Source organism: Vigna umbellata, chromosome 2, assembly GCF_029865625.1.
Source record: "Vigna umbellata cultivar VRB3 chromosome 2, Vumbellata_1.0, whole genome shotgun sequence".
NCBI lineage: Eukaryota > Viridiplantae > Streptophyta > Magnoliopsida > Fabales > Fabaceae > Vigna > Vigna umbellata.
Genome location: NC_142166.1, coordinates 44,809,898 through 44,836,940, shown reverse-complemented (window position 1 = coordinate 44,836,940; position 27,043 = coordinate 44,809,898). Strand labels below are relative to the sequence as shown.

Sequence of the window (27,043 nt, the reverse complement as noted above, 5' to 3'; positions counted from 1 at the left end):
CATTTTAATGTGTATCTTTTTTGTGAATTAAAAACTTTGATAATATTATTCATGTATTATATTTTTACTTTAATAAAGTATTTTCCTAATGTTTACTTCAAAGATAGATAAATATTTTATTTTCCTTTATTTAGCTTTCGTCGCGAAGATAATTCCTTTTTTCTTTTGCATTTTTTAGAGTATAAATTATTTTTCTTGTTAATAGTTTTTCCCTTTTATAATAATTTTTTAGTTTAAAAATTACAAAATGATTAGTCAATAATTAAATAATATTATTAATTTTCTCTTACATTATTGATTTGATTATAATTAATCGATGAAGTAAAATATTTGTATTAGCACACATGCTATCTAAGATAAACATTATACATAAAATTTGCCAAATGTTTACTTTTTTTAAACACTGTGGTTATTATCCGCACTCATTCAGATTTTGACAGGAATTGTGGCATATTGATCAGAAAGTATGGGTATGCGTACGTTATAGAAGTGAAGCTTCTGTCACGAAGAGAACCATTAATGGCAAGTCTGCACTGCGCTGCATTCTTCATTACCTCACCAAGGAATAGCGTTGGTACGTAAGTGTTCATAAATCATCAAAAGTACACAAAAACAGACACTACTACTCTACACATGCATATTGTATATCTTAAGTGTAAGAGCAAGAAGATGATTATGGTTATTCTTATCGATTAATGATGATTATCAGTAACTAATTAATTACATTAATCCTACTGGAAATAGCTACCTTGAAGCTTCTTCTCCACCCAAGAAGGCGACAGAACCGGGCTCATATCGTAGTCCCTGATCTTCACCCTTGGGGCTTCACACTGCTCACTGTAGTCCATGCACATTTTTTCATCGGGCAAAACTTTAATCCTCCAAACTTTGAATGTTTGATCCAAACTAGCACTGTACACCAAGAATCCCATCACAACCTTTTCCATCTCCAGGCACGCAGCCAAGCATCTCACCGGTCCTCTGTGTCCATCCAAAATCGTCAAACACTCATGGTAGCAACTCCCTTCCTCTCTCCTCCATACCCTAATGGTGGTGTCCTCTGACCCACTGAATATCATGTTCCCTACCGTCGCTAAACAAAGAACCGCAAATCGGTGACCCTGTAAGAACCCTCCATGGTTGAACCTGTAGCACAGCCGTTCCTTCTCCCAGAAGTTTATCATCCCATCGGAGGACCCCGAATAGAGGAAGCAGTGGTTGAACGAGCAACTCAACGCCAGAGCGTTGACGGGGGAGGGTTGGAATTTGAGAGTCATGGTGAGAGTGTGCGAGTCTTCAGTGTACACCCTTCTCCATATCTTCACCGACCCGTCGGAGGATCCGGTGAAAAGACAACCATCGTCTTGGTTCACCAATATGGCGTTGACGTTATCCTCGTGTGCGCCGAACGAGTCGACGCATTTTCTGTCGGAAACACGCCACGCCTTCACTGTTCTGTCGTGGGAGCCGGTGTAAAGGAGGCCCTCGGAGTGGTAATACGCCATGCAAGAGACGGAATCTTTGTGCTTGGGCGTGTTCTTCCCTCTCGAGGGGAACATGAGGATCGAGCTCTTTCTAGGGAGAGTGCCTAGTTTCTTGGACTTGAAGTTATCTGAAACGGTGAAGGTCCATATCCTTATCTTGTGGTCCTTGTGCGTGGAGAAAAGCATGTTGCTATAAGCGAGAATGGCTCTCACCTCACCGGAGCTGGCTTTGAGATACCCTCTGTCCATGCAATCTGGCTGCTTCCAGACACGGATTCTGCTGCTGTTGGAGCCGGTGAATACCAAACCCTTTGAAGCAGCGATTGCGTAGATGTTACCTTCGTGGCGGTGGAGCGAAGCGATGCAGTGGTAAAGCAAAGAAGACGAAGGGGTTGGGAGAGGGGAAAGTGTCCATGGTGAATCCGGCATGATAGGGAACATGCCATCGGAGCTTGAAGGCCTTGGGGAACTGAACTGAAGGTCTTGTTCGCTTATCTCTCTGTGGGTTTGGAGATGAAGGTGAAGAGGGGATTGTGGTGGTTCTGACTTTTCGGTGTCCATTAGGCTGAGGAGGGTGTCCTTGCCATGAAAATCCATGGCGTGATGAGAAGAATATGTGCTTGGAATTAAAGAAACAAAAGTGGTAGCTATAGTAGTAATTGGGACTTTACAAATTATCCCTCACAGTTGAGCTATAACAAACGTAATAAGGGTTTGGACGATGGGTGGAGTGTATTTATTATGGTATAAATGTTTCTCAACTGTTCTCTTATTGTCGTGCTCTCTTCTGCATCATTCCATATGCGACCCCTCTTTGCTTTGCTTTTTCCTTTTCCTTGCAGGAACAAGAATAAGGAACAGGTTTATTCAGTAAAAAGAAAAGAAAAAAATTAATTTTACATTTAAGACAGAATTTGTTAAAACTGGTTTATATTCAAATTGTTGAGTGTTTAGACATTTTCTGCGTTATTTTAATGACGAAAGTAGTATATGTATATGAACAGGAAGCTCTGAATCATTGATTCTCCAAAATTTTGAATTTGATGGCTTGGTTGGACATTTCTGCTAGCCATCATGAACTGGTTTGTCGTTTGTTCAAGAGAGGGAGCAGAAAGGTGGAGATATGAATGGGGTCATCATTGTGATCAAGCTCATCATAGAACCTTCTCCTTTCTACTGGTATGGGTGGCGAAATTTTAATGTTTACTATTGAATCTCGAGGAGTTATTACTTAACAGATTGAACTTAACTTCTTGTCACAAGTCAATGTAGAAATCATTGCTACACATCTTCAATATTACCTTATGGTGTTGGACTATAAATGTCACACGAAAATTTAAGTCCATTATGAATTGTTTGAAATGCTATTCTTGCATAGAAGTTTATAATGGTTTATTTTTGTTTATGATCTTGGTTATAGTAGTCTGTTGTTTCTTTGTATCTTTTTAATTATGAAAATGTGATTGCAGTGTTTAGTTATGCTCCTACCACAGTGAAAGTAAGAAGAGAGTGCAGCTGAGAATGAAAATGGTGTCAGAGTTGGTTGGTCGAGTTGCAACTACTGTTATAGCATCAACAGTCAACGGCATTTGATGCGGTGGATAAGAGTACATCAAATAATCTACATTTTCATCAATACTTCATCCTAGACAAACTACTCATGAATTTTGTAAAAGCATTACTAGAAAATTTGTATTAATGATGATTTTCAAAGGTTTAATAGCCAATTTAGTCCTCACTTTGGTTGAAAAATCTCAATTTAGTCCCTCGTTATAAAAGTGTTTTACATTAGTCCTAACTTTTAAAATAGTGGGTCAGATTGGTCCCTTTCGTTAAATATAAGTTAACGAAATTAATGGATGATGATGTGACACAGCTTAAAGCTAATGTGTTAGATTGGTCCCTCGTTAGCTTTAAGTTGTGTCACATCATCATCCATTAATTTTGTTAACTTATATTTAACAGAAAGGACCAATCTGACCCACTATTTTAAAAGTTAGGACTAATTCAAAACACTTTTATAACGAGGGACTAAATTGAGATTTTTCAACCAAAGTGGGGACTAAATTGGCTATTAAACCATTTTTAAAATATGTAGTTAAAATCAGTCAATAAATTAAAATTGTCAATCGTGTTTATCGATTGTTAAAGTTTTGTCAATAAAATATTTATTGATGAATTTTATTAAAGGATTGAAAAATTATCGATAATTGTGACTATTAAAAATCTAATAGTAATTTCTTTTATAATTATAAAAAAAATTAATCAGTAAATATATAATAGTAATTTGTAAAATAAAAAAAAAATTGTTAAAAATATCGTGACTTATTTTTCTTTTCGCTGTTGCCTTCTTCTTTTTCTTTCAATTTCTTTTTATCTTTCTCTGATAAAATTGTCACATCACCATCATTGACAACAAAAAATCTGTCAATAAAAATAACAATTTTATATTACTTAAAGATTTTATCAATAAAATATGCTAACATATATTTTATCACGAAAATATTTATTCATCATTTAAATTCTAATTTATTTACTAATTTTGCCTACATAATCATTTTTATTTATAATTTTATTTTATTTTATTGGTGGATTGAGTTATGCCAGTAATTTAAAAAAATTATTGTAACAAAAAAGAACTATAGTGCAAAAAAAAAACTTAAAAAGTATGTATGAATATTAAAACTGAGTATTTTTCTTTCAATTTGTGAGAACTGAATTTTAAAAATTGTACAACGTAACAGCTAAAAATGCAATTTAAAATGAATTTATGTTGATCTTTTTCCATGGTAATATGTGTATAAATTAAGTACAGAGTACGAAAGTTTGGGCAATGAATAAGGAACCAATTGAGTGCGTGCTCGATTGGTTTAGTTATGAGTTGGGGAATAGAAAGAGAAAAATTACAGAAGTTGGCCAGGCTGTTTGTACTTTGGGTTACAGTTTCATTAAAAAAATGTACTATTTGTAATTTCCTTCGTTGGAAAACCACTGTAGCTAGGACCTCCAAGTTTCAAGGTTCGCGAATTATCTAATTGTGTGCCATAATCATGTTTAAGGATGTTCAAACTTATTTAAGCAATTTTTTGCATAAAGATATAATGAATTTTAAGGATATCAAAACGGGCAAGTTAAAAAAATTATAAATTAAATCGATAAAGATAAGAAGAAGAGATATTTTAGCGTTAAAAGAGAGGAAGAAAATGCATTCCTTTCACAGTTTTAAATTACTCCAAATAGTCAAATTGATAAGAATTAAATATGACAAATCGTTTCGATTAGTTTTCTAAAATCTATTATTACAAGGAGGTTTTATTTCTATATGTTCTAATACGGTAATATAGTAAATAATTAAGGCCAGGGATATACAAAATAACAAAGGAAAAATACATTATCCTTGAACAGTCAAACAAAAAAAAATATAGGAAAACAAATCTAGCACATATACTGTATTTACTAAGAAATAAGAAATATGATACTGAAGAATGCAATGAAATAGTTTCACATTACTTCGTCATGATGTTTATAATATATATAAAATTTTATTTTTAGTATAATTAATGAAACGAAATGTAAGATCCCAAAAATATAGTTATAAACTATATTTAAAAATTTTTACATTTATAATAAAATAGAACAGTTTACAAAAAGAATAAAATTAACTTAAAGTTATCCTATAATAATCATAAATTAAAAATTTACAAAAAACAATACAAGTACACATCAAAAGAGCTTACCGATCGGTCATATCGGAAGAATATTGACCGAACGGTCCTACACTAATACAAAAGGAATACAAGACCGAACGATCTTGCTCTTAGGCTACTTTCTTCTTCTTCCGGCGATTGCTCCAGAGAGTCATCGGCACCTTCTGCTCACACCCACAGGGTGATCATTGCAAAGACAAGGACAACCGAACGAACCACATGTCAAGACAGGAAAATAAGGGTAAACTTATGTAATTTAATTAATTCAGTAAAATATACATTTCACATAAATCTGGTATACATCAATAAGTCAATCATGCAATCATCCAATCATACATTTCCAACCATAATTATACGTTAATGCATGCAATGACCGACTACTTTACTCTGACTGTCCGGACTGTATGAATTCTGTGTAGCTACGACGTTTTTGCACCTGGGTGATGTAATAACTGGGATACCCTCAATAGCTGCCACCCAAGGTTAGTTCGTTCCGCCCAAGTTCACCTTATGGTCTAGGACCTCCTGCCATTCCCACACATGAGTTACTCTTCTCTACGTGAGAATGAAAAATCACAGAATATCAGGATAAACGCTAGCTAAGCTTTGTCCACATTCATACTTTACCATTCCAATACCATTCATGAGATATTCGTCCTTGGAATACTCTTTCATATCCATATTATAAGTATCTTATCATATCTTCACATTTCATTAGAATTATCATACCATACTTCAATACCAACATACTTCCTCATCCATCACATTTAAGTATAATCAAACTGATCAGTAAAATAACCATCATTCTTGAACACGACCGAACGAAAAAGATCAACCTAACCTATTAACAAGACCGAACGATAGAAACTCTCCCTACATACTAACATGACCGAACGGTCATTTAACAGTAAGACTCAAGCATGAGCCGAACACAGTTTTAGGGCCGAATAGTAGAACAATCGAAAACTAGAGTTAAACCGAACGTTTTTATCTTATGCCGAACACTATCGGCTTAGACCGAACACTCTGAGACTGGTGGAGACCGAACAGTTTCTCACTTCCTGAAGGACAGGACCGAATGGTTCATAACAGATAAGACTGAAGGAGTGACCATACACTATTTAGGACCAACCACTTAGAGAGAAGATGGAGGAGAAAAGGTAAAAGCTTGTGTTTTAGAGAGATGCAGATTTTGAGAATTGAAGAGATGCGTTGCGTTTTGAAAAATGCTAAATCTCTTTTTATTGACACATCTGTCTTCCTTATTTTGAGACATTTGTCCACCCCTTTACACATGTTATTTTCGGGGTTTGACATGAAATATTACATTATTAATTTAATTATATTTAATTTTATTTAAATTAATACAAAATTTGAATTTTTTAATGTTATTTAAATTTAATCAATAATTAATATAATCACACGCGTTTGATTTTTATTATTATGTGTATTTATTGTTAAGAAAAATAAGTAAGTATATAATTATTGAAGAAACATTAAAAATATTAAATTTATAAAGAAAAAAAAAGGTAAACAAAGTAATAATTAGGAACCCACGTATCAAATTTAAACACACCTAAATTTTGAACCAAGAACATGTATGAAGTGTGTAATACTTATGGGTATATATATTTCAGCAGTTATTCATTATTTAAAATGATTATATAATTTTAATTTTACTTTAGCAATGTATTTTTACATTTGTTATTATATGTTTGGTTACCTTCTTGTTTTGTATGTATAAGATAAAGTGTTTATTTATAAGAGCTTTCACCTTTCAATTACTTTTCTTATTTTTCGTGCTTGACTATGGATCAAGAATAAGTACATGATTAAAGATACTTTAATACTTAATTACTTTGATATTTTAACATTTTATCCTAACATTTTAGTAATTTTTATTGTATTGTAAAAGTTTTAAGAATCGTACTTTTAATTTATATTTATAGATATATTTATAAATTGTTTTCTATTTAATCATGATTTAATTTTGTTAAATTTAATTACTAACCTATTTAACTAGAAATTAATATTAAATAAATTTAATTGATATCAATCAATTTTATTTCAGTATAAATGATTGATTTGATATAATATGATCAATTTGTATCAATCAATACATACATATATAATACGCATATTACTTATTCATTAATGTAGTAACTCTAATGATTTGATAAGACAAGTTAATTTTCATAACAAGAGTGATATATGTTGGTAACTCTATCTTAAAAAATTCTTTCACTTATCGTTTTTATATTTATGTTTTGGGTTAAAAATTTGATCATATAGTCACGTACTAACAATGAATCAAAATTATTAAATTTAAAAATGTGATAAATAAAATGTTGAAAAAAAGTTTCAAAACTGAAAGATATATTATGGAAGTAGGTTGCAGTATAAGCTGATAATCCAAGTAGTTTTATAATAAAATTTAAGTAAATTTCGTACTTTAACTCAATGATTCACTTAGATGAATACAGGTTAGTTCATACTTTACATAAGTATTATTTTCTTAATGAAATTCGTGATCTTTATTTATGTTATAGTTGTAAAAGAAAAAGAAAATCTTATTTATGAATGTTTACAATATAAGAAAGTGGCATTTTGACATTGTATTATGTCAAATGAAAGTTAAACATCAATTATGGTCTATGATAATGACATTGCAAAGATGTTTTTGTCAAATTTTTTCTTGTCCGAATTTTTAGACATCTTTTTCTTATTTGTTTAATTTTTCTAACATATGTGCGCGGACTTTTAAGTCGATATTTAGATCATGTGATCAGATAAAGTAACCTATAAATCTTATATACCTCATTCCGTTTTAATATACTTTTAATAAATATTAGACGGACCAAAACAGATTAGGTCAATACGCACCATTACCTAAATATATAGCTACACCACACAATAAAATTAATTTATTTTAACAAAAGTGAAGAAGACAAGAAAGATCATGAAGACAATAAAATATAGTTTTACTATTATGATAAATTTGAAATCGGATATGTAATGAAAAACTCACATACAATGAGTTTTTCAAGGATTCTGATTGTTTTACAGCTATAAACTTCAAACAATTACTCTGGTGACATTTTTATTAGTTTCATTTGTGTCAACTAAAATTTATTGAAAAGAAACACTCCAAGGACCACAAGCGCTTGCGGCGACGGCGTCAAAGGGAGCCACTAGCAAAACATGAGATTTTCTTTTCATAAGATTTTCTTTAAAACATAAATAATAAATGGAATTAAAATAAATAATAAAAAGGCACGTTATAGTATTTTTAGTGACATAAAATAATCATTATTCTTTTTCTTACACAAATTTCAACACCAAAAATCAATTAGGCCGACAATTGTGTTCGGTGTAGCAACATCAAACATTTGAGGGTAGAGTTTTTGGTTCTAATTCACACGGATTCCTTTCTTGTTTTGCAATCCATTGGATAGTTCTTCGTGCAATTGGCAACCAAACACTTTCTCCGATCCTATTCTCCTTCCCCATTTCTGCAAACCTCGGAACATTGGCAATCTCAGACATGCACCTCTTCTCACCAGGATTCACTTCCGTAAACCACTTTTCTTCCTCCTTAAAACGCCAAGTTCCGTCAACCTTTCCGCTGTCTTCGGTGGATTCCAAAGAACTCGAACATAATCTCCTGCTGCTGACATCATTAAGCATCTCGCTGTTCAACGACAACAGGTCCGAAGAGTTAAGATCACTCCACCTGCTCCTCGTGAAAACGTCAGAGATAACTATTTTAAGGTTTGTCACACGAACATCTGTGTCCCACTTTGTGCCACCACCACCGCCACTGCCATCACCAATAAACAGTTCTTGTTTCTTGCAGTTCCCCGCGTCATTAAAGCCTCTTCTCGATGACCCTCTATGAGAAGGCTCTCTCTGAAGGAAGATTTCAAGGTTTAGATCCTCCGTGTCCGTGAGATTTGAAGGAACTCGGAGGAACCTTGAGCTTAGGGAGTAGTTGAGGTTCTTTATGTCCCCTGCTTCAACCCTTCGTCTACAGAGAGGGCATGTGGAGTGGCTTTCAAACCACTTGTCAATGCAATTCATGTGGAAAGCGTGCTTGCACTTCGGAAGCAGTCTTAAAGTCTCCGAGTCCTCGAATTTGGAGAGACAAACAGTGCATTCTAGGCCATCTTTGAACCCCTTCAGGGATGAAAACGTGAAGAAAGGGAGGGTTTTAACCACTTCTTTGTCAATACCAGAAACTCTTGAACTTGATCGAGATCGGCCCTGAAAGTTTTGGAGATTTGAGTTTCGGGTAAGATGTTGGCGACCGTTGACTCGACAGAACTTGACATATAAAAGTAAGATAGTTGTAATGGCAAACATGGTGGCGAGCACTGCTATCACGATCCCCTTGCTTGGATGAAGGGTTTGAGGGGATTGTGGCAGGTTCTGTTCTTCCTCTTCTCTGTCTTGAGATTGAACATTGAAGGGGAGAGAAAGAATCATCGTGAAAATTATTAGCAAATGCTTCTTAAAGGGATTGAACTTGAGGTTGTTAGACATCTTCTGAAGTGGAGATATTACCATTTTGGTTTTTTTGTTCCTAAATAAACATTTGTGAGATGAAATCAGAAATGGCTGCTTCAATTTTGTCTTATTTTACTATAACAGACCCTACCCTGCATGCTTTTTATTGTTTGTTGTTTTTTGCGGTGCTTGTCTTGGACAATTAATTAGAATATCTTCTGGATGATGAAGACAAAAGCATGCATCAGCTTGGAGCCCTCTCTGTGACTGAAAAAGCGTGTTCATGATTGACATATTATACAATCGCTATATGCTATTTGCTTATATGCTTCATTTCTGTTAAGCATTACCTCAATTCATACTTGTTGAATCTCTATGTTTATTTTTTATTATTGAAACTTTGTTTATCCGAGAAAATAAGCCATATGCAAACTCCACAAGTGCATATTAAAAGAGAGTTAGTTAGAGTGTTAAATTAAGGGATTTAAACTACCCCAATTTACAACAATTTTTTTTACACAAAATTTATGACAATTATTTAATCATTTACCCGAGCAATATCACAAAGTTTTAGAGCACCTTGTAATTGTAGGTTTTTTATTCAACAACTTTTTCCCCCAATTGAAATCTTTAATTCTTTAATGATTCCCTTTAAAAAGAAACACTATTTGACATTCTTCATTTTGTCATCCAATTATCAATTCTTTTATTTTGTGGGTTATTCTCAATCATTATGATTTATTCTAAATCTAATCCTTTTTCCAATCGTCCAATTATTGGTAGAAATCCAATATTAATTCTTAGAGGCAGCTTTTAAAATTATTAAAGCTAGAGAAAAAGTAATCAATTTAAAAGAAATAAACTTTAATTATAACGAGAGTTTATATACAAGTGATGTTATGATTCTCCTAACTAAAACTTTAGCTACACATGTTAAAAGAGATAAAGATTACTAGGGATAAGAAGATTGGAAGAGACCATGCAGACACATCGGTTGGAAACATGAGTGGCTCAAAATATTTGTATCTATAATGACTTGTGCTATGATTACATAAATAATTAATTACAATAACTTGTGTGATAATTATATAAATAAATTACCATAACTGTGTGATAATTATATAAATAAAATACTATTTCTAAATTATGAAGATCAAAACAACAAGATAACTAAATATGTATCAATTGCATGAATAATTAAAAATTGAACGAATTAAATCATTGGAGTTTAACTAAACTCCCTAACATTCAATAATTATTTATTTTTATTCAATTAAAATTATGTTATTCTACTGTTACGAAATTATTTAAATCTTAATCATCTAAATTAGTGTAACTAAGGAGTTTATATTAAAAAATTTAATGATGACCAATTCTTTTAATTGTCTTTTGTCGTATCTATAATTTAGAAGAATTTTTTAATTATAACATAACTAATAAAATCATATAATTAATCTAACTTTTATCTAGAACAACACAAATATATCAACCTTCAATCATAAAAAAAACAATAATATATTTATTAATTAAATAAAAAAATAATAGCGATAATTAATAAGGATGGAGACCAACGATCGTGTTTCCCATTACGAAAATTGTTTGCATTTGAGCAAAGAACTCTAATTTTTAATTTCTCCATATAGTGTTGGCACTATAATCAAAACTGTGGGTAGACCACATGACAGATACCATTCAGACTACCCATGGAAACTCATTTTATAAGCCTTGGATACTTTCTAAATTTTATTATTATACAAAATGGGTAAGAATTGACATGTAAGAAACATTATGAATTCTTTTTCTTTTAAGTTTGAATAAAATTTATATAATGTTGCTTATATATATTTTTTCTTAGATTATGTTATTTATCTCTTTTTTAGTAATTGATATATATTTTGCTATTACATTTTTCGGAAAAAATTTAAATATAAGAAGTCTTGAATCTTATAATTATGAACATAACAAAACAGTCCCATTTGTAAAACACCTTTCAAAGATTTTAGAATTCTTAATGGTAGTGTTCTTGGGTTTGAAAAGTGACATAGCTAATTTGTTGAGTAGAATAACTTATATGAAGTCTCTTGTTGGTCAACCAATCAAAACTCATTGTATATATAAAAAAAAGGCAAAACAGGAAAAACTGCTAATTACGTTAGAGGAAAAAAAGAAAACAGTATAATCCTAATAATATTTTATTTTAAATAATGGTAGCCAAGTAGATAATAACACAAATTAATAAAAAATTAGTGACTAGAGTTACTAATTATACCAAAATAAACACAACTCCACAGCTAAAATGAGATTGGCATGAAAGCTCCGTGAAATCCATATGGAACTCTGCAAGGTATTGTAATTTTGGCAACTGCCTCTCCTGAAAACTTCTTTGTGTCAACTATATGAACCTAGAGAAAATAAATAAATAAAATTAAGCAGCTAATTTGAGTTTAGTAGGATCATTGGATGAATTAATTAATTATCTTGCCACTATATATATAATTGACCTACTTGAGATATGCCAATATCTTCATTGTAAACAAAAGTGATTATCCAACCATCATCTTCTTCAACGCCACCTTCCTTAGGGACAAACGCAGATCCAGTGCAAAATACATCTTTTTCAAACCTATGATATTCCACCCTTATAAGCTCATCTTGTCGTGCCTCTCCCTGATCACACATTTGAATTTGAATAATTTTAAGAAAACAAACAGTATAATGAAAGATAATAATACTTCATTTGAAGCCATCTTTTACCACAGGGAATTCTGAACAAGGTTCTTCAAAGTATAGCTTTGCTAAAGCTCCGTATTTGGGAATATCTAAACGGTCAAACATGAAACATATTATCAGTTATGAATAGGTTCATGGTAAGGGTCGTTGCAATGGTTAAATAGTTAAAGAAAAGTGAAGCTTTTTTGAATAATTATTACCTGCAGCAAAACTTGCAGTGGGATCAACCACTTGGGTGTATGCGTATCTGTTCTTAATTCCTGTAAAACTTGCATTGATCATTGGAAAATCCATATATTGTTCTGGTCCGGTTAGATATTTTTCCTTAACCTCTCCAGTTTTCATGTTTAATCTCCATTCATAACACCGAGAGAATAACTTAGATTCCTTCAAACCATCTTCAGGTCCTGGAATTATTGAATCTAGTGCTCTACAACCCCACAACACAACCTGCTATACAAGGTAGAAAAAGTCTCAGCATTGCAGCCAATTGCTAACTTCTTCGAGTATCTGAAGAAGTTCTTGGTAATAAGATTCAAATTTGTGGATAAGTTACGACCTCATGACCATCCTCAAAGGAATTGATGAGATGAAATGTGCAATTAGGTTCCACCTCAAACCACTTGATTGAGTTAGCATCACCATAGAGCGGCATTATCCCAATCCTCGCATATTTCTCCTTGTCGAATTTGATTAATCTACATGCAGTAACATGGAAATAATAAACCAACAAAGATTCTGTGTTGTCTTATCATCGTAGTCAATATATGAGCACTGGATACTCACTGGCCTCTTCTAAGTAGTCTGTTTGAATCAACTATCAGTGGAAAATCCAATATCGCTATATACCTGCTAACCAAAAACATAAATCAATGCATTAATGAATGTAATGAATGTTTGCAATGATTTCATTATTTGTTTGTAATGAATGTTATATACCTGCTTGTGATACCTATGTCATGGCATAAACTGCTTCTCTCTAGTTTTATATCTGCTTTGTGAACCAGCTCGTTTCCTTCAGCTGAAAATGGTTACTGATTGTATGTTATAGATATTATTATTAGGTTTTATTAAGAATTTAAAGATTACATACCCGATACTATTCCAATTTCAAGATAAGGTTTAGTTGCATCTACACCAAAAATAACTAGTTCTCCAGTACCCAGAACTTTCTGCATTGAACCAGGTTAACTTTTATCAAGCAGATAGAAATTTTCAACAGTTATTAAGTAAACTAACTTTATGTATAGTTTACTCATACAAGCTGTGACCATATATTCTTAACACATAGAAGAAACCTTGGGGTGACTTGCAAAGGGACGATTCCATGCGCCATTGAGATCCCAGTATTTTAAAGTATTTAGTGTGAAGATGTCAAACTCTTGTGGGATGTGATTCTCCGAAACCGAGTAAAACTTGTTTGAATGCTCAATCACATTGGTGTTGCTGTAATCTTTATTCAGTTTTCCGAATCTCAGCTGTGAAATCCACAAGGAGAAAATTCAAAACTCTTGTGAAATGACCTTCTTTCTGCTAATTAATTAACCATGAACTCTCACACCAGAACTTCAAGTATGTTATTATAGAAACTTCTAAAAACATATTTGAAAAATAAAGTAAATAATATTACATGCATGCATACCAAGTATAATCTAAGATTTAAACTGTTTTTGGTACATATGAATTACTAAAAAAATGTTTTTGATATCTTTGAAGCAAAGGTCACATTTTTGAAATATGGTAGAAAATGCTAACCCAGTTTAGAAGCATGGAACACATAACGGCCAATGAATCTCCTTTTACTGCAGGGAGAAACAAAGGGTTGGTACTTTGTTTCTCAAGGTTGTATGTTACAGTTTGAACGTATCTGTTGTTGTAGAATATGGTGTAGCAGCCGTCATTTTTCCTTTTGAAATACAAAGCATGAAGCATTCCTTCTCCTTCCACCCAAACACTCTTTGTCCTCCCCAACAGAGACTTGGATGATTTCAACCCTCCAAACAGTGGGTTTGGTCCTGCAAACCATGTGTTCTTATATATATACCAAGATATATACAAAGATGAACATAAATAAATAATCAAGTTTATATATTTACTTTTCATCACATTTTTTGACTTTTATTTTCTTTCTTTTTTCTATTTCTCTTCGTTCTTTTCATTTCACACCCTATGACCAGATGTGCGATTGCAATAAAAAATAACTTTTAAATGAATAATATTAAAAGTACAGTCTTTTTTTAGTGTACTTTTTAAATAAAAAAATGTAAATGTTATATTTTATTTAATGAAGTTTATTATTACTTACAATTTTAATTATCTTCAAAAACACTGTGTTAACTAACATGATTCTTGTTATAGACTCTAATGTCAAATGGAATATATAAGAACACTCAAATAGTCATGGGGTACATAATTAAATTAGGAATGGAAAACAACTGTGTATAATATAGATGAATCATGTTTAAGTCGATGAGAAATTATATACTTGATGAGTACATGAAGATATTAAGTAGCACTATACCATGCAACACTATAACGGTAATGAACTGAAATATGAAGCTGCATACCAGTTAGCAGGCTAAGGGTAAAATACAAATGAATGAAGTGCATATCTTGTGTTTTCCTTTTTCTTTTTTCTTCTTTCTCTTTTTTATTTGGCAGTAGCAGATCAAAGGGAAAGGACAAGAGGAAATGAACAGAACATGAGGAAACAATTATCAGAAACTAGGATCAAGCACTTAGACCATTTGGGTAGAAGAAAACATGATGTCCAATACAATACAGAAGTACAAAATGATTAAACAAATTGAAGCAAATTCAAATGATGCGGGTGTTCTCTTAGAAAATGCTTCTTGAATTATTATTTTGAAAAACTATGCACCATTATATTATAAATACGAAAGATTGATTTAACTACCATAACATAGATTTCAAAAAGAAAAGTATTAAACTTTATTATGAACTCTTCTATTATATATATATGTATATATATATATATATATATATATATATATATATATATATAATATTTGAAAGTTTGGTGGACCGAGTGACATGGATCCACTAAATAAGTACAAAAGCTTTCAAATTAATTAATTTTTTCCTGTGTAAATGCAATTCTGATTGGATAGGTAGACACTTGTGCTCATGATTTACGAGCAATTGCATGCAAACATTATAATATTATTTAGGGAACAATGCTAGAATCAACCGTACAATGATTACAGTTTCATAATCGAAAATGATGATTTGATGATAATAATAATAATAATAATCTATCTCGAAATACTTCACATGCAAAGAAACTTTATTGTGACATATAAACTTTCTCTGATTTCATTACTTTACCGATCTTTGAAAGAGAAAAGTTAGTTTGACACTTAAGTTAAAAACACTCTCTTTAATAATATAATAATATATAAAATATAAATTTAAATTAAAAAAATATAAATATAATTAGGGATATGTGTTTTGTGTCAAATTATTACCACTCTTTTTTAAAAGAGAGAAAAGAAGTAGGGATGACATAAAACCCGCGGGCCAGTCTCTCATGTTGGCTAAAGAAAAACGAAAATCGAAAGTGTATTTAATTTGAGAGCTTGAACCAATCCAATTAGTCAAGTTTGTCTGGTTTTATTAAAAAAAATTAAACCTGAGTGGTAATATTTTATATTAACTCAACCTGATTTTATTAATATATTTTAAGTAAGGTATGACATAGTTCGATCAATATAATTCTATGTAAAACAATTGAACGATAATTCTTTTTAATCCAAAATTAGTTTGAAAATTCAACATCAGCACATTTTCATGTACAAAATTTTCAATGAAAAAAAGAAGTGAATCAGCACTTAATCTGGCAAGACAAGTTGCAAAATTTAACTGATTTTCAATTGAGAAATCAATCGACTCAACTTATTTTTGACAAACCAATAATAAATGAAGGTTAAACAGATCGAGTTAACCCAATTTGTCATTTTTGAAAAGAATGTGATGTGATTTGAATGAAACAATCAAACCTAGGACGATATATATTTTCCCGTTTATAACAATAAAAATATTTTAATACTGTAAAATCTAAAATTTCCTTCCCATTAATCATTCATAATTAATTATATTACATAATATTAGTTGATATAAGTGTTACTTACCGTTGTATCAATTTTGTTAAAAAGAAAAGTCATACATTTTATTTAAAGGACAAAATTGTTATTGATCCTCTTTTTCAATTTTTTTCTCTAATATCATACTTTATTTGGTAACAGTATTAAAGTCTTTATAATAAACTATAGCGAAATCTGTGTATGTTTTAAAATTTTAACATCGTTAATTTTATAAGAAACGGCGTTTAACAAGAAAAAAAAAAGGATAATTACTATTAAATTATTTTTAAATTATTGAAAGCTGGAAGAATGATAAAAATTTGTGTACTCATAGAAGTATCTCTTAAAGAAAAATTTATAAAAATTTAATACAAGTTAATTAAAAAGATATGACGTAATATAGGTCTCATTTAAAGTAAAATAAAAAGACTAATGTGTTACTTTATGAGAACAAGCATGTAAGAAAACATAATATTAAATAATAATTTTTCCTATTAGTATTATTATTTTCAAATTTTTTTAAAAAAAAGATATAAATGTATTCATATGATTTATAAGAAAAAATTTGGTTTTTAAATAATATAAATCCGATCTCAGAAAGATTCTTTATTTATAATCTATATAAGATCTTCAACCTACTTTTTTTATAAGAGAATAGTAAAATTCGAGGAAGTTCTAATAATAGATAATGTAGATTTAAATTTGGGTTATGAAAAAAATATAACTATATATATACTACATTAAAATAGTGTAATTTAAGACTTAGTTGAACTTTAAAAGATTAGCTTAATAAAGAAAAGTTTGTTTTTATATACTATATTATAAATTAATTTTATTTCTGTTTACCTTTAAGATCTAAACGATTTTCTAATTTGCTGTATATTGGACACTCACAAGCAAAAAGTGTCATAAAAACAGTGAAAGAATTGTATGTTCAGTTCCCCGTGATCCTAGCACGTGCATAGAGATAGAGTTAAAGAATTCATATAGTTCCGAAGTTACGAACCATTTCTAATGTAGACACCTTCCGGAAAATTATCTGGTATGTGGCCTTCAATGTCACTGATATCCATGGCTTCCCCTAATTCTTCCACTGGAGCAAAGTTTGTCTGCAAAATATAATAATTAATAAATTGATTTTAAGACAGTTTAAATATTTTTTTTAATTTTCTGAAACTAAGAATAAAATCTTAATGGAACACAGTTTTTAAAACAAACATCTTAGAAAATATATTTGTATTAAGAAGATTAAAACAGTTTGATCACCTGAGATGGAAGCACAAGCTGGTCGACAAACTCAAAGGCTGAATCCACGACAGCATTAAGAAATTTGGTTTTAATGTCTGTGATGGCTTGGGAAGCATGATTTTGAAGCGAAATATGAGGTAGGGCTCTTAAGACGAGCTTCACATAAATCGAAGATGAACGTTTAATATGGAAATGACTTTAGGTTTTGAGAATTAAGAGGCAGAAATAATTACCTTAGTGTTTGAAGTAATGAGATGGTGTGGGAAGGTAAAGGGTGTCTTCTGAATGGAGCAATAAGGAGGGAGAGTGGCGAAGGAAGCTGCCATATGCGTTTCCATTAATTACCAACTGTGTTTGGATACAACACTTCCTCTCTACCACCTCAATATATAAATATACTAAAACCTAAGTCAATATTCTCCATTAACAGACAAATATAATCTTACCATCCATTGAATCCATTGAATCATGGTGGTATGAATCTTAAATTTTAAGATCCCAGGTCTCGAAAGTAAGAAAAACTAAGTTAGGATTTTTAAGATAATGTTTTTAGCGTAGCAATATTTTGAAGTGTAAACGAAGTATTATATAAATATACGTACTTCCGTTGAATTGATTCGAGAGTCGATCGTTCTTCTTTATTCTGCTCTCTATTAATCTTCAATCCTCTTCGAGAATACAATCCACTTTGATGAGTTGTTGACCTGCACAAAACACTCCGACACTCAAGTCAGATATGTTTCATAAAGAGGTCAATATTTTATTCGGATAAGAAAGAATGTCTTTACCTGAGCCTTAACCTTATATTTATAGGGCTTATGGCAATCAAGCTCATTAATTCATATTTGATATGACAATAAGTCCAACAATACTTGCTACTAATTGTCCATTAATACCATATAATTGTCCATTAATACCATATTCTTGTGCAATATGACCTGTCAATCACTCATAAATAATGTATATTTACATTTAATATGGTCATTAAATATATTAATTGGTCATTAATGATATTTACCTGATTAGTTTCTCTAACCGTCGGTGGGTTGCCGGATAGTACAATACAAAACTCTACCATTCAATTAAAACTAGTAATATAATATGATGAACGGATATCGGGGTGTTAACGGAGGTTCATTTATGTTGTATTTTTTGTACCTTTCCAAATGCATATGGAGCTTTCACTGGGATCGGAATATTCCTGTTCAAGTTGCATTTTTCAATTTTGATGAGTGAACACCCAAACCGGTGTCAACTACGAGTCTACAACTTTATCAAAACTCCATTTCCCGTTTCTGTCCATATCTGTTATAAAACTTAAAAGAATTATGAATTCTCAATGGTTAAATTTAGACCATTCTCTTGAATCAAGAGTGAATATAGTTAATGAATATTTTGAATCTTTTATTTTATTTTAAATTAAGTTTAATTAAATTTTAATGATAAATTTGATATTTTTAATTAATTTTTTATTAATTTGTTAAATTTTAAAAAAATTTACTTTTTTAATTAAGTAATAAAATATATCATAATTAAGGTAAAATATTAAATAGCTTTTGTTGTTTTAATTAAGTTTCTAGTTAATATAAATTAATGTAAAGAGATAAATAACTTTTGTTGAATATTTGACAACGCGGTCCTTTATATTACATTAATCATAAAATATTACAATCTCATATTTATTAACATTCATATAAAGTAAGTAATAAGATAATAATTATGTTATCAATTAATTAAAAGTTAAACTACATAATCAATTAAAAATATATGAATTTAAGTAATTAATAAAGTACAAAAAATGTAATAAAAATAATTGAAAATATATAAATTTTAAGAAATTAATAAACTAGAAAAAAACAATAAAAAATAAAATTTAAAATAATTAAATTTATTGAAGGCTTAAAATTTAAATACAACTTTAAATTAATATTACTTGAAAAATAAGTATTTAACCTTCTACGTTTATTTTAGATTAATAGATAAAATTAATAGCATGATGTTGACACGAGTGCACGTTATTTATAATAAAAATATTAAATCTAAATTGAGATAAACAAAGCCTAATATATATATAAGTCTTTAGTGTATGAATTTTTTAAAACTCACATATAATAAAATTTAATTTTTGAATTTATTCCCTTTTCCTCTTTATTTAACCCAATTTCTCTTTCTTCAAAACTTCTCCAAACAAGTCATTACATATGATATAATTAACGGCCTTAGTTACAACATGCAGAAGTTAAATGTGTGTAAAGATAATAACATAGGAAAAAAAAATCTTATCATAGTTAATAACTAACTTTTGTTGGGTATGATAGATATATTTTTACCTTTCGAAATGAACGACAAAAAGAAATACTTATCAAGATGTCACCGAGGGACAGAGACTTGTCTCGTTATAAAATGATGAATTTTTTATATACTAATATACTTAATTTCGGGCTTTAGTTATCTTCAGAAATCATGAAAAAAAAAACAATATTGATTATATATATATATATAAATTAATGTCATTAACTGATTTTCTCGTAACGATTAAGAATCTTCTCAAAAATGTTTTATTTAGAAGTTTCTTCTATTCAACATTTTTAAAGATATCGTCAACTGTTGATCATACTAGAGTTCATATTTAATTGAAAAGATTTGAATCTAATAAGTCATAACCTATATAAAATAATTTATACCAATTTTAATAAATTTTTTTAAATAATTAAGTTTATGGGTATTTTTTTATATTTTTTGTTTTCTACTCAATCCAAACTTATTATTGGGCAGAGTAAAATGATTCATTGATGAGGAAAAATGCATGTGGTTCTTTCTCTCTTTCTCATGTGACAATGATGCATGTGCCTTTGGCTTATATATTTATCATATGTGTTTGTTCTCTCTATCTAGTTAATAGTGTGATGCTTCCCATGTGGGAAGGGAACTCTTGGAGTTTGTTGGCTTCTTTAGATATGAGCTGTGTTTTGTTTTATGTTATTTTACATCCAAAAAGACATGTCTTTTATTGCATTAGTTCGAAAGTATAATTCATTGTTTCTGATATGGAATCAAATTACAAAGTTAAAAACCAAGTTATTGAATGTAAATTATTGGGTTGTATATAGATTAGGTTAAAGTTTATTTGGTTCTTGTATAATAGTAATTAACAAAACTTCTTTGGCTTGTAATGGTGATATATCCTAATAACATTAAGTTATATTAAAATTATATGCTATTCTCCAAGCATCATGTTGAAGAAGACAACTGCTAAAATTTTAAAACTCATTCAACTTATCTAAATTTAGAATTATTATACTACTTTATAGGACAATGTAAACTAATTATTCTACAACAAGCAGTGGTTGTTCCAAAACAAAATTGCTTTTTTGTCATGGTGCTCTTGATTTTAGTTAGTTGATGATATTATTAAAGTATATCATGACAAAAATATCTTTACCCTTTCGTAGATAAAACAGATAATTGGTATTTGCAGACAATGAATAATGAGTATTTTAATATTTATTTATAAATGAATTAGGTGTGGATATCATATTGTTCCAGCCTAGGAGTATTCAAATTAGAATAAAAATTAATTTAAATTTAATTAAAATTAAAATTAATTTATATTTTATTAAGTTAGATTTAATTAAAATTAAATTTTAATTTATATTATATTTTATATACTTTTATAATTTAATTTTAAAAATTTATAAAATATATTTTTTAAAATATTTGCATATATTTATTACTATTGATAAATAATAGATGAATTTTTTTTAAATCGAATATTGGATATTTAATGCTATTCATAGGTAACAGATGATTTTTTTTTGTTGAGCAGTAAATAGATACTATGTATAAACTATTCTATCCTTTATTATTTGAAAATATGTTTTCGTCAGAAAGAAAAAAAAAATGTTTGTCTTTTTCATATTATCTTTTGGCTTGTATTTCTTCTTTCAGTCCTACTTTTTCGACAACTTGAAGTTGGAGTGCCCGCTACATCTATAAAGAGGAAAAACAAAGAAGCCATTGTTTGGCTCTGAAGTTGTTTTCCATCAACGTCAACGTAGTTGAGTTAACATACAACACAATGTCACCTTCTATATTTTACTACTCTTTCGTACAATCATATATTCCACTTGTTTCTTGATGCTAAAATAGCAATTAAATAAATAAATGTTAATAACACTTGGTTATCAAAGTGATATTATATTTTTTAAAATTAATTAAATGCGCTAAGTCCCTCTTATAATTAATATGGCATAATGCATTCATTTTTTGATTTTTTATGTAGTTGATTACTAGAATGAAATAGCTGTGATAAAAAAATTATTGAAACATTTTGTTTAAACATTTATATAAATTTATATGGCATGGGTTGAAATATAATAATTACCCTCGATTTAAAAATAATTGAACGGTTAATTTAATATTCAGATATCTGTAATTCCAGAAAAAAAAAGTTACACATAATGTTCTTTTATGTTTATAAGTTATTCTATTTTATGTTTTATTAAACAGTTAATATATATATTTTAAAATTCACCAACTTGACTTCACATGTGTAATTACATATATTTTAAAGTATGTAGCCGCTATAAGAATATAGATTCATTTGGGAAGAATAGTAATTACATATAAACCATTACTCTCTAATAGTATTTAAACTTTTGATGTATATTCTGTCCTTAATTTTGGGTTGGGGCAGTATTATATAATATTGCAGATGGAAAGCATATTTCCAAAAAGGCATTACATAAATTAGGTAGAATATATTTAGCCTATATAAATCAATAAGATCATGATACTGCAGCAAGATACAACTACTTTAAAAATCCCAGTAACATATATAAACTTTGGTAAATTTTAGTTTATTTTAGCGAATAATCTGACATTATGATTTTGAGAGTACATTAACCGGCACTCATTAATTACTTTTTGGATAATTTAAGTTATTTTGAAATTGGATGCTGTAAGTATAGCAAAGTGATTATTTGGAAGGTTCAAGAATCTGAGTCATTCAGATCCAAAAGAATCACTGATGCTTTAAAAAAACATATCACAAATGAATCTGTGCAAAAGCATATCAGTGTTTAAAGGATAACTATACTGTAGCAATATATGTCGTTAAGGCATATCAACCTTAAATATCACTAAACTTAATGCTTTCAAATATCGGTTGGTGAAAGGCTTATAAAGTGGATGTAGCCTAGAAAGATTGTGATGGAAAAGAAAGATTAAAAGCTTCATAAAATTCGTTTTTTTTTTCAGGTTAAGAAACATCAACAGAAGGTAGTCATTCACCAAGAACATGATAAGGTTGTCACGGTCTACAAATGCTTCTTCGAAAAAGCAAAATTCATATTTTGACACCCTCTGTAGTATAAACAATCATTCGATAATTTGATTTTAACAATTAATATGCACACATCATTTCTGCACAATACGTATAGACACATCTACTAGCACTTGTATGTACCCAGCCATACAAGTTTTTTAAGGCGTTTGTTGGTGATAAACACTGTTGTGCTCCTGTGCCTGAAAAGCAATTTGCATGAAAGCTCCATGAAACCCATATGGTACTCTGCGAGGCATTGTAATTTTAGTAACCACTTCACCAGAAAACTTCTTTGCGTCGATTATATGAACCTGAAAGAAAAGTGGATAACAGGAGATTAGTGTATGTGTAATACTGAGCAAGATATCCATCATAGGCAAGTGAGTAATATCAACCCACTTCAGATATGTTAGTATCTTCATTGTGAACAAAAGCTATGATCCAACCGTCATCTTCTTCAAGACCCCCTTCTATGGGGACAAAGGCAGCCCCACTGCAAAATGTCTTCTTCTCAAACATATGGTACTCCACTCTTACAGCCTCTTCTGCTTTCTCTTTGTCTCCCTGATTCACAAAGTCCAAGCTATGAAATTGCTATCAGTAAAACTTACTGTGCAAGCATTCTCTTACCTTGCATGATTCTTCAAAGTAGAGCTTTGCTAAACCTCCATATTTTGGCGCTCCTAAATAACCCAATGACATAGTCATGTTGTAGAACGTTTATGTAAAAAATATGGAAGGTATTTAAAATTCTCGAGGGGAAAAAAAGAAAAGAAAATCTTCAGCAATGTTACCTTGATTAGAGCTAGCAATTGGATCGACTACTTGGGTGTATGCATATCTATTCCTCATTCCTATGAAGTTTCCATTGATCACAGGAAAATCCATATAAACTACTTTGCCTCCACAGATATCTTTCTCCTTAACTTCTCCCGAGTGCATATTCAATCGCCACTCGTGACAGCGTGATAACCCCTCGTATTCCTTCAAACTTAGGTTAGGTCCAGGAATTAGCGAATCCAGAGATGAGCAACCCCTCACTACAACCTGTTCATAGCCATTCATTTATATTTTCAAAATTTTTTCATGCCCCTTTTGATCATTTGTTTTAGTCCATGTTTTGTTACACATTATGTTATTAGAAATCTTATATAGTACTATAACGTTATTGCCACTACGCAACTTGCCTCGTGTCCCTCCTCATAAGAGTTGATAATGTGGAAAGTGCAATTAGGTTCCACCTCAAACCATTTGATTGAGTTGGCATCACCATAGCGTGGCAGTATCCCAATCCTTGCGTATTCCTCCTTATTATACTTTATTAATCTACACGCAGATAAGAGATATGAGTTAAGGATTTTGTTTTTGTATAACTTTGTCGTAGATAAATTGAAGGTATGATCTCTCATACAAAGGATATGCACTCACTGGCCTCCTCTTAGAAGTCTGTTTAGATCAATAGTTAGAGGAAAATCCATGATCACAATGTACCTGATGAAAAACACAAACCCACAGAAATACATATTTTATGATGCAGATTTTACATAAAAATTAGGTCCGAGTCAGCAAAATAGTTAGCAATACCTCTTTGTAACACCAATTTCATGACAAAGAGTGCACCTATTTAGTTGGAGGTCAACTTTTTGAACCAATTTCTCTCCATCAGCTGAGAAAGGAGAAGAAAAGAAACATGTACTTAAATCTCAGATACTATACTACTTACTCACTACTGCAAGCAAGTAATTAATACACTTTGTTTCTTTACTTTTACAGTTCAAAGCATACCAGAAATAATTCCAGCAACGGCAAAAGGTTTGGCTGGTGACACCCCTAACGTTACTAGCTCACCCGTACCTGGAGCCTTCTGTGATAGAACATCAAAGAATTTGAGAGAGAGAATACAATTTAAAGTGCTAAAACTATACTGATTTGGTGATATGCATACAAAGAAAAACCTTTGGATGACTGGTAAAAGGACGATCCCAGGCTTCATTGACATTCCAATTTCTTACAGTTTTTAGTGTGAAGATATCAATCTCTTGTGGAATGTGATTTTCGGCAACCGAGTAAAACTTCCCAGAATGCTCAAACACATTGGTGTTGCTGATATACTTGTTTACTTTGCCAAATCGCAACTGTTAAATCCATACATGGAATGCCAATTCATAAATGGGTCCAAAATTTCATCAAATTATTGCTTGACTCTTCACAAATGAGTTTGATAATTAGCCATATAAATGCATGAATCTTTAGAAGATACTATTATTGGTTGATTCATCATACCCAGTTTAGCAGATAAGCAGACAAAATGGCGAGTGAATCGCCTTCAATGGCCGGTAGAAACGATGGTTTGCTGAGTTGCTTTTCTATCTTGTATGTATCGGTTTCAACGTGCTTGTTGTTGTAAAGAACCTTCCAGCTCCCTTGACTTGACCTTTTAAAGTAAATTGCGTGGAGCATCCCCTCTCCTTCCACCCAAATGTGACTCGACCTCCCAAAGATAGAATTTGTTGATTTTAATCCTCCAAAAACTGGATTTGGTCCTGCACTATGCACCCATTAACATAAGTTAAAATAATTAGGTTGAATGTATGATTTAGTTTTTACCTCTGTAGCAAATCTCATATAGAATAAAGTTAAGAATGTAATGGGAACAGATCGATAATATTTATACGTGTAGATATCTTTTAAGGGGGTTTTACGTATAAAAGTTAAACTGTAATTCAGCAACAGAAGAAGTAAATTATAAGTTTAATGAATAAATTGCAAGCAGACTTATCCTAGATTAACAATTAATTAATCTAATCAAACAGCGACTTCCTACCTTACAGTGCAATATAATATGCCTTGACATTTTGAATATGTTGTACTGCAGCCTGCAACTGTAGCTTATGTCGTTTTCACTGTTTTCTCCGCAATATTATATTAAAAGTAGAATGCTAAGGACCGAAAGGAATGTAAAATTCGCATTTTTGTTAATGGAGTTTATAGAAGTTATTTACCTTATTAATAAAACTCGAAATGATGTTGAGTTAATAATAAAAAGTTGAAAGGAATCCCCACCATTTCTAATGTAAACACCCTCTGGAAAATCATCAGGAATTGATCCTTGGATGCTGGTAACAAGTATGGCTTCACCCAACTCCTCCACCGGAGCAAAGTTACTCTGCACAGTTAATGGAACAACGTTGATTAGAGGCTTAAAAGAACCTATATATGTATTACATGAATGCAGCAAGTCTGATTCTAGCAGAAACACTTCCTTATCGTGTATAGGTACCTGAGATGGAAGCAGTGGCTGATCAACAAATTCAAAGAATGAATCTACAAAAGCTTCAAGCAATTTAGCTGCAGCGTCTGTCATAGTCTTTTGAACATCAATTGGTAAAGGGAGTCCAGGCAGAATTTTCTTGAGTGGCTGCTCAATAAAATCACACATTCACTACTGTTAAAGTGGGAAAAGCAAACTAAAAGAAATATATCTGTCATTACCTTGAAGGCAGGGAAGGGTGGAAGGTTGAAGTGATGAGCTTTTTGTGAGACATGGGAGGGTCTTCTCTGAATGAAGCAATTCGATATGAATGGTTTATAAGAAGTGGCCATGTATGTAGGTGTGGGTTAAAGTGGCTTGGTGCTTCTATGTTCAGAATTTGGGTTAACCAAAATGGCTTCAGATCAGCGGCATATATATCGTGTACATCTAAATATGGTGTATTGAAATTGGAATGTAGTGGGAATTTATATTTCTCTACCTAACGTGGGTTATTTTAGTAATAATAATGGTAGTTATTATATTTGATGACTATATATATATATATGTGTGTGTGTGTGTAACGAGTTGTATTTTAAGTGATGTGATCAAATGAATAAGTTGGACTACTAAAGCATATGTAAATTAGCAATGAGCCTAGTGATAGAGCTATGAGTTATCTAGTCCAA

The 27,043-nt window shown here is 30.8% G+C and overlaps 4 protein-coding genes across 4 annotated transcripts; all 4 read right to left on the bottom strand.

Moving 5' to 3' along the window:
- Nucleotides 1-731: 731 nt before the first annotated feature.
- On the bottom strand, nucleotides 732-2,129 carry LOC124846913 (protein JINGUBANG-like). The gene has a single exon (XM_047324282.2). It carries the CDS (start codon nucleotides 2,079-2,081, stop codon nucleotides 732-734), a length of 1,350 nt encoding a protein of 449 aa, XP_047180238.1. The 5' UTR covers nucleotides 2,082-2,129.
- Nucleotides 2,130-8,450: 6,321 nt separating this feature from the next.
- Nucleotides 8,451-9,891, bottom strand: LOC124846912 (putative RING-H2 finger protein ATL12). The gene has a single exon (XM_047324281.2). The coding sequence runs from the start codon at nucleotides 9,755-9,757 to the stop codon at nucleotides 8,573-8,575; it is 1,185 nt and encodes a 394-aa protein (XP_047180237.2). The 5' UTR covers nucleotides 9,758-9,891; the 3' UTR covers nucleotides 8,451-8,572.
- A 2,001-nt stretch (nucleotides 9,892-11,892) lies between these two features.
- Nucleotides 11,893-18,127, bottom strand: LOC124846925 (carotenoid 9,10(9',10')-cleavage dioxygenase 1-like). Its single transcript, XM_047324300.2, has 13 exons — nucleotides 18,012-18,127; nucleotides 17,797-17,934; nucleotides 17,537-17,639; nucleotides 14,183-14,442; nucleotides 13,726-13,905; nucleotides 13,521-13,599; nucleotides 13,367-13,448; nucleotides 13,214-13,276; nucleotides 12,987-13,125; nucleotides 12,628-12,877; nucleotides 12,452-12,516; nucleotides 12,203-12,364; nucleotides 11,893-12,099 (listed from the first exon to the last, which is right to left on the bottom strand). Exons 1-13 carry the CDS (start codon nucleotides 18,114-18,116, stop codon nucleotides 11,989-11,991), a joined length of 1,737 nt encoding a protein of 578 aa, XP_047180256.1. The 5' UTR covers nucleotides 18,117-18,127; the 3' UTR covers nucleotides 11,893-11,988.
- A 4,974-nt stretch (nucleotides 18,128-23,101) lies between these two features.
- Nucleotides 23,102-26,736, bottom strand: LOC124846924 (carotenoid 9,10(9',10')-cleavage dioxygenase 1-like). The gene is made up of 13 exons (XM_047324298.2): nucleotides 26,597-26,736; nucleotides 26,385-26,522; nucleotides 26,168-26,270; nucleotides 25,388-25,647; nucleotides 25,060-25,239; nucleotides 24,890-24,968; nucleotides 24,689-24,770; nucleotides 24,533-24,595; nucleotides 24,292-24,430; nucleotides 23,899-24,151; nucleotides 23,735-23,787; nucleotides 23,504-23,668; nucleotides 23,102-23,415 (listed from the first exon to the last, which is right to left on the bottom strand). Exons 1-13 carry the CDS (start codon nucleotides 26,705-26,707, stop codon nucleotides 23,263-23,265), a joined length of 1,779 nt encoding a protein of 592 aa, XP_047180254.1. The 5' UTR covers nucleotides 26,708-26,736; the 3' UTR covers nucleotides 23,102-23,262.
- Nucleotides 26,737-27,043: the final 307 nt, after the last annotated feature.

What these genes read in the sequence shown, in the direction of transcription:
- LOC124846913 (XM_047324282.2), bottom strand. Translation starts at nt 2,081, where the DNA reads ATGGATTTTCATGGCAAGGACACCCTCCTCAGCCTAATGGACACCGAA.
- LOC124846912 (XM_047324281.2), bottom strand. Translation starts at nt 9,757, where the DNA reads ATGGTAATATCTCCACTTCAGAAGATGTCTAACAACCTCAAGTTCAAT.
- LOC124846925 (XM_047324300.2), bottom strand. Translation starts at nt 18,116, where the DNA reads ATGGAAACGCATATGGCAGCTTCCTTCGCCACTCTCCCTCCTTATTGC. An exon ending in TCATTACTTCAAACACTAAG is followed by an intron (nt 17,935 to 18,011) that starts GTAATTATTTCT and finishes ATTTATGTGAAG; the next exon opens with CTCGTCTTAAGAGCCCTACC. An exon ending in GTTCCATGCTTCTAAACTGG is followed by an intron (nt 13,906 to 14,182) that starts GTTAGCATTTTC and finishes TGGATTTCACAG; the next exon opens with CTGAGATTCGGAAAACTGAA.
- LOC124846924 (XM_047324298.2), bottom strand. Translation starts at nt 26,707, where the DNA reads ATGGCCACTTCTTATAAACCATTCATATCGAATTGCTTCATTCAGAGA. An exon ending in AGCCACTGCTTCCATCTCAG is followed by an intron (nt 26,271 to 26,384) that starts GTACCTATACAC and finishes TTAACTGTGCAG; the next exon opens with AGTAACTTTGCTCCGGTGGA. An exon ending in GGGTGTTTACATTAGAAATG is followed by an intron (nt 25,648 to 26,167) that starts GTGGGGATTCCT and finishes TGCATAGTGCAG; the next exon opens with GACCAAATCCAGTTTTTGGA.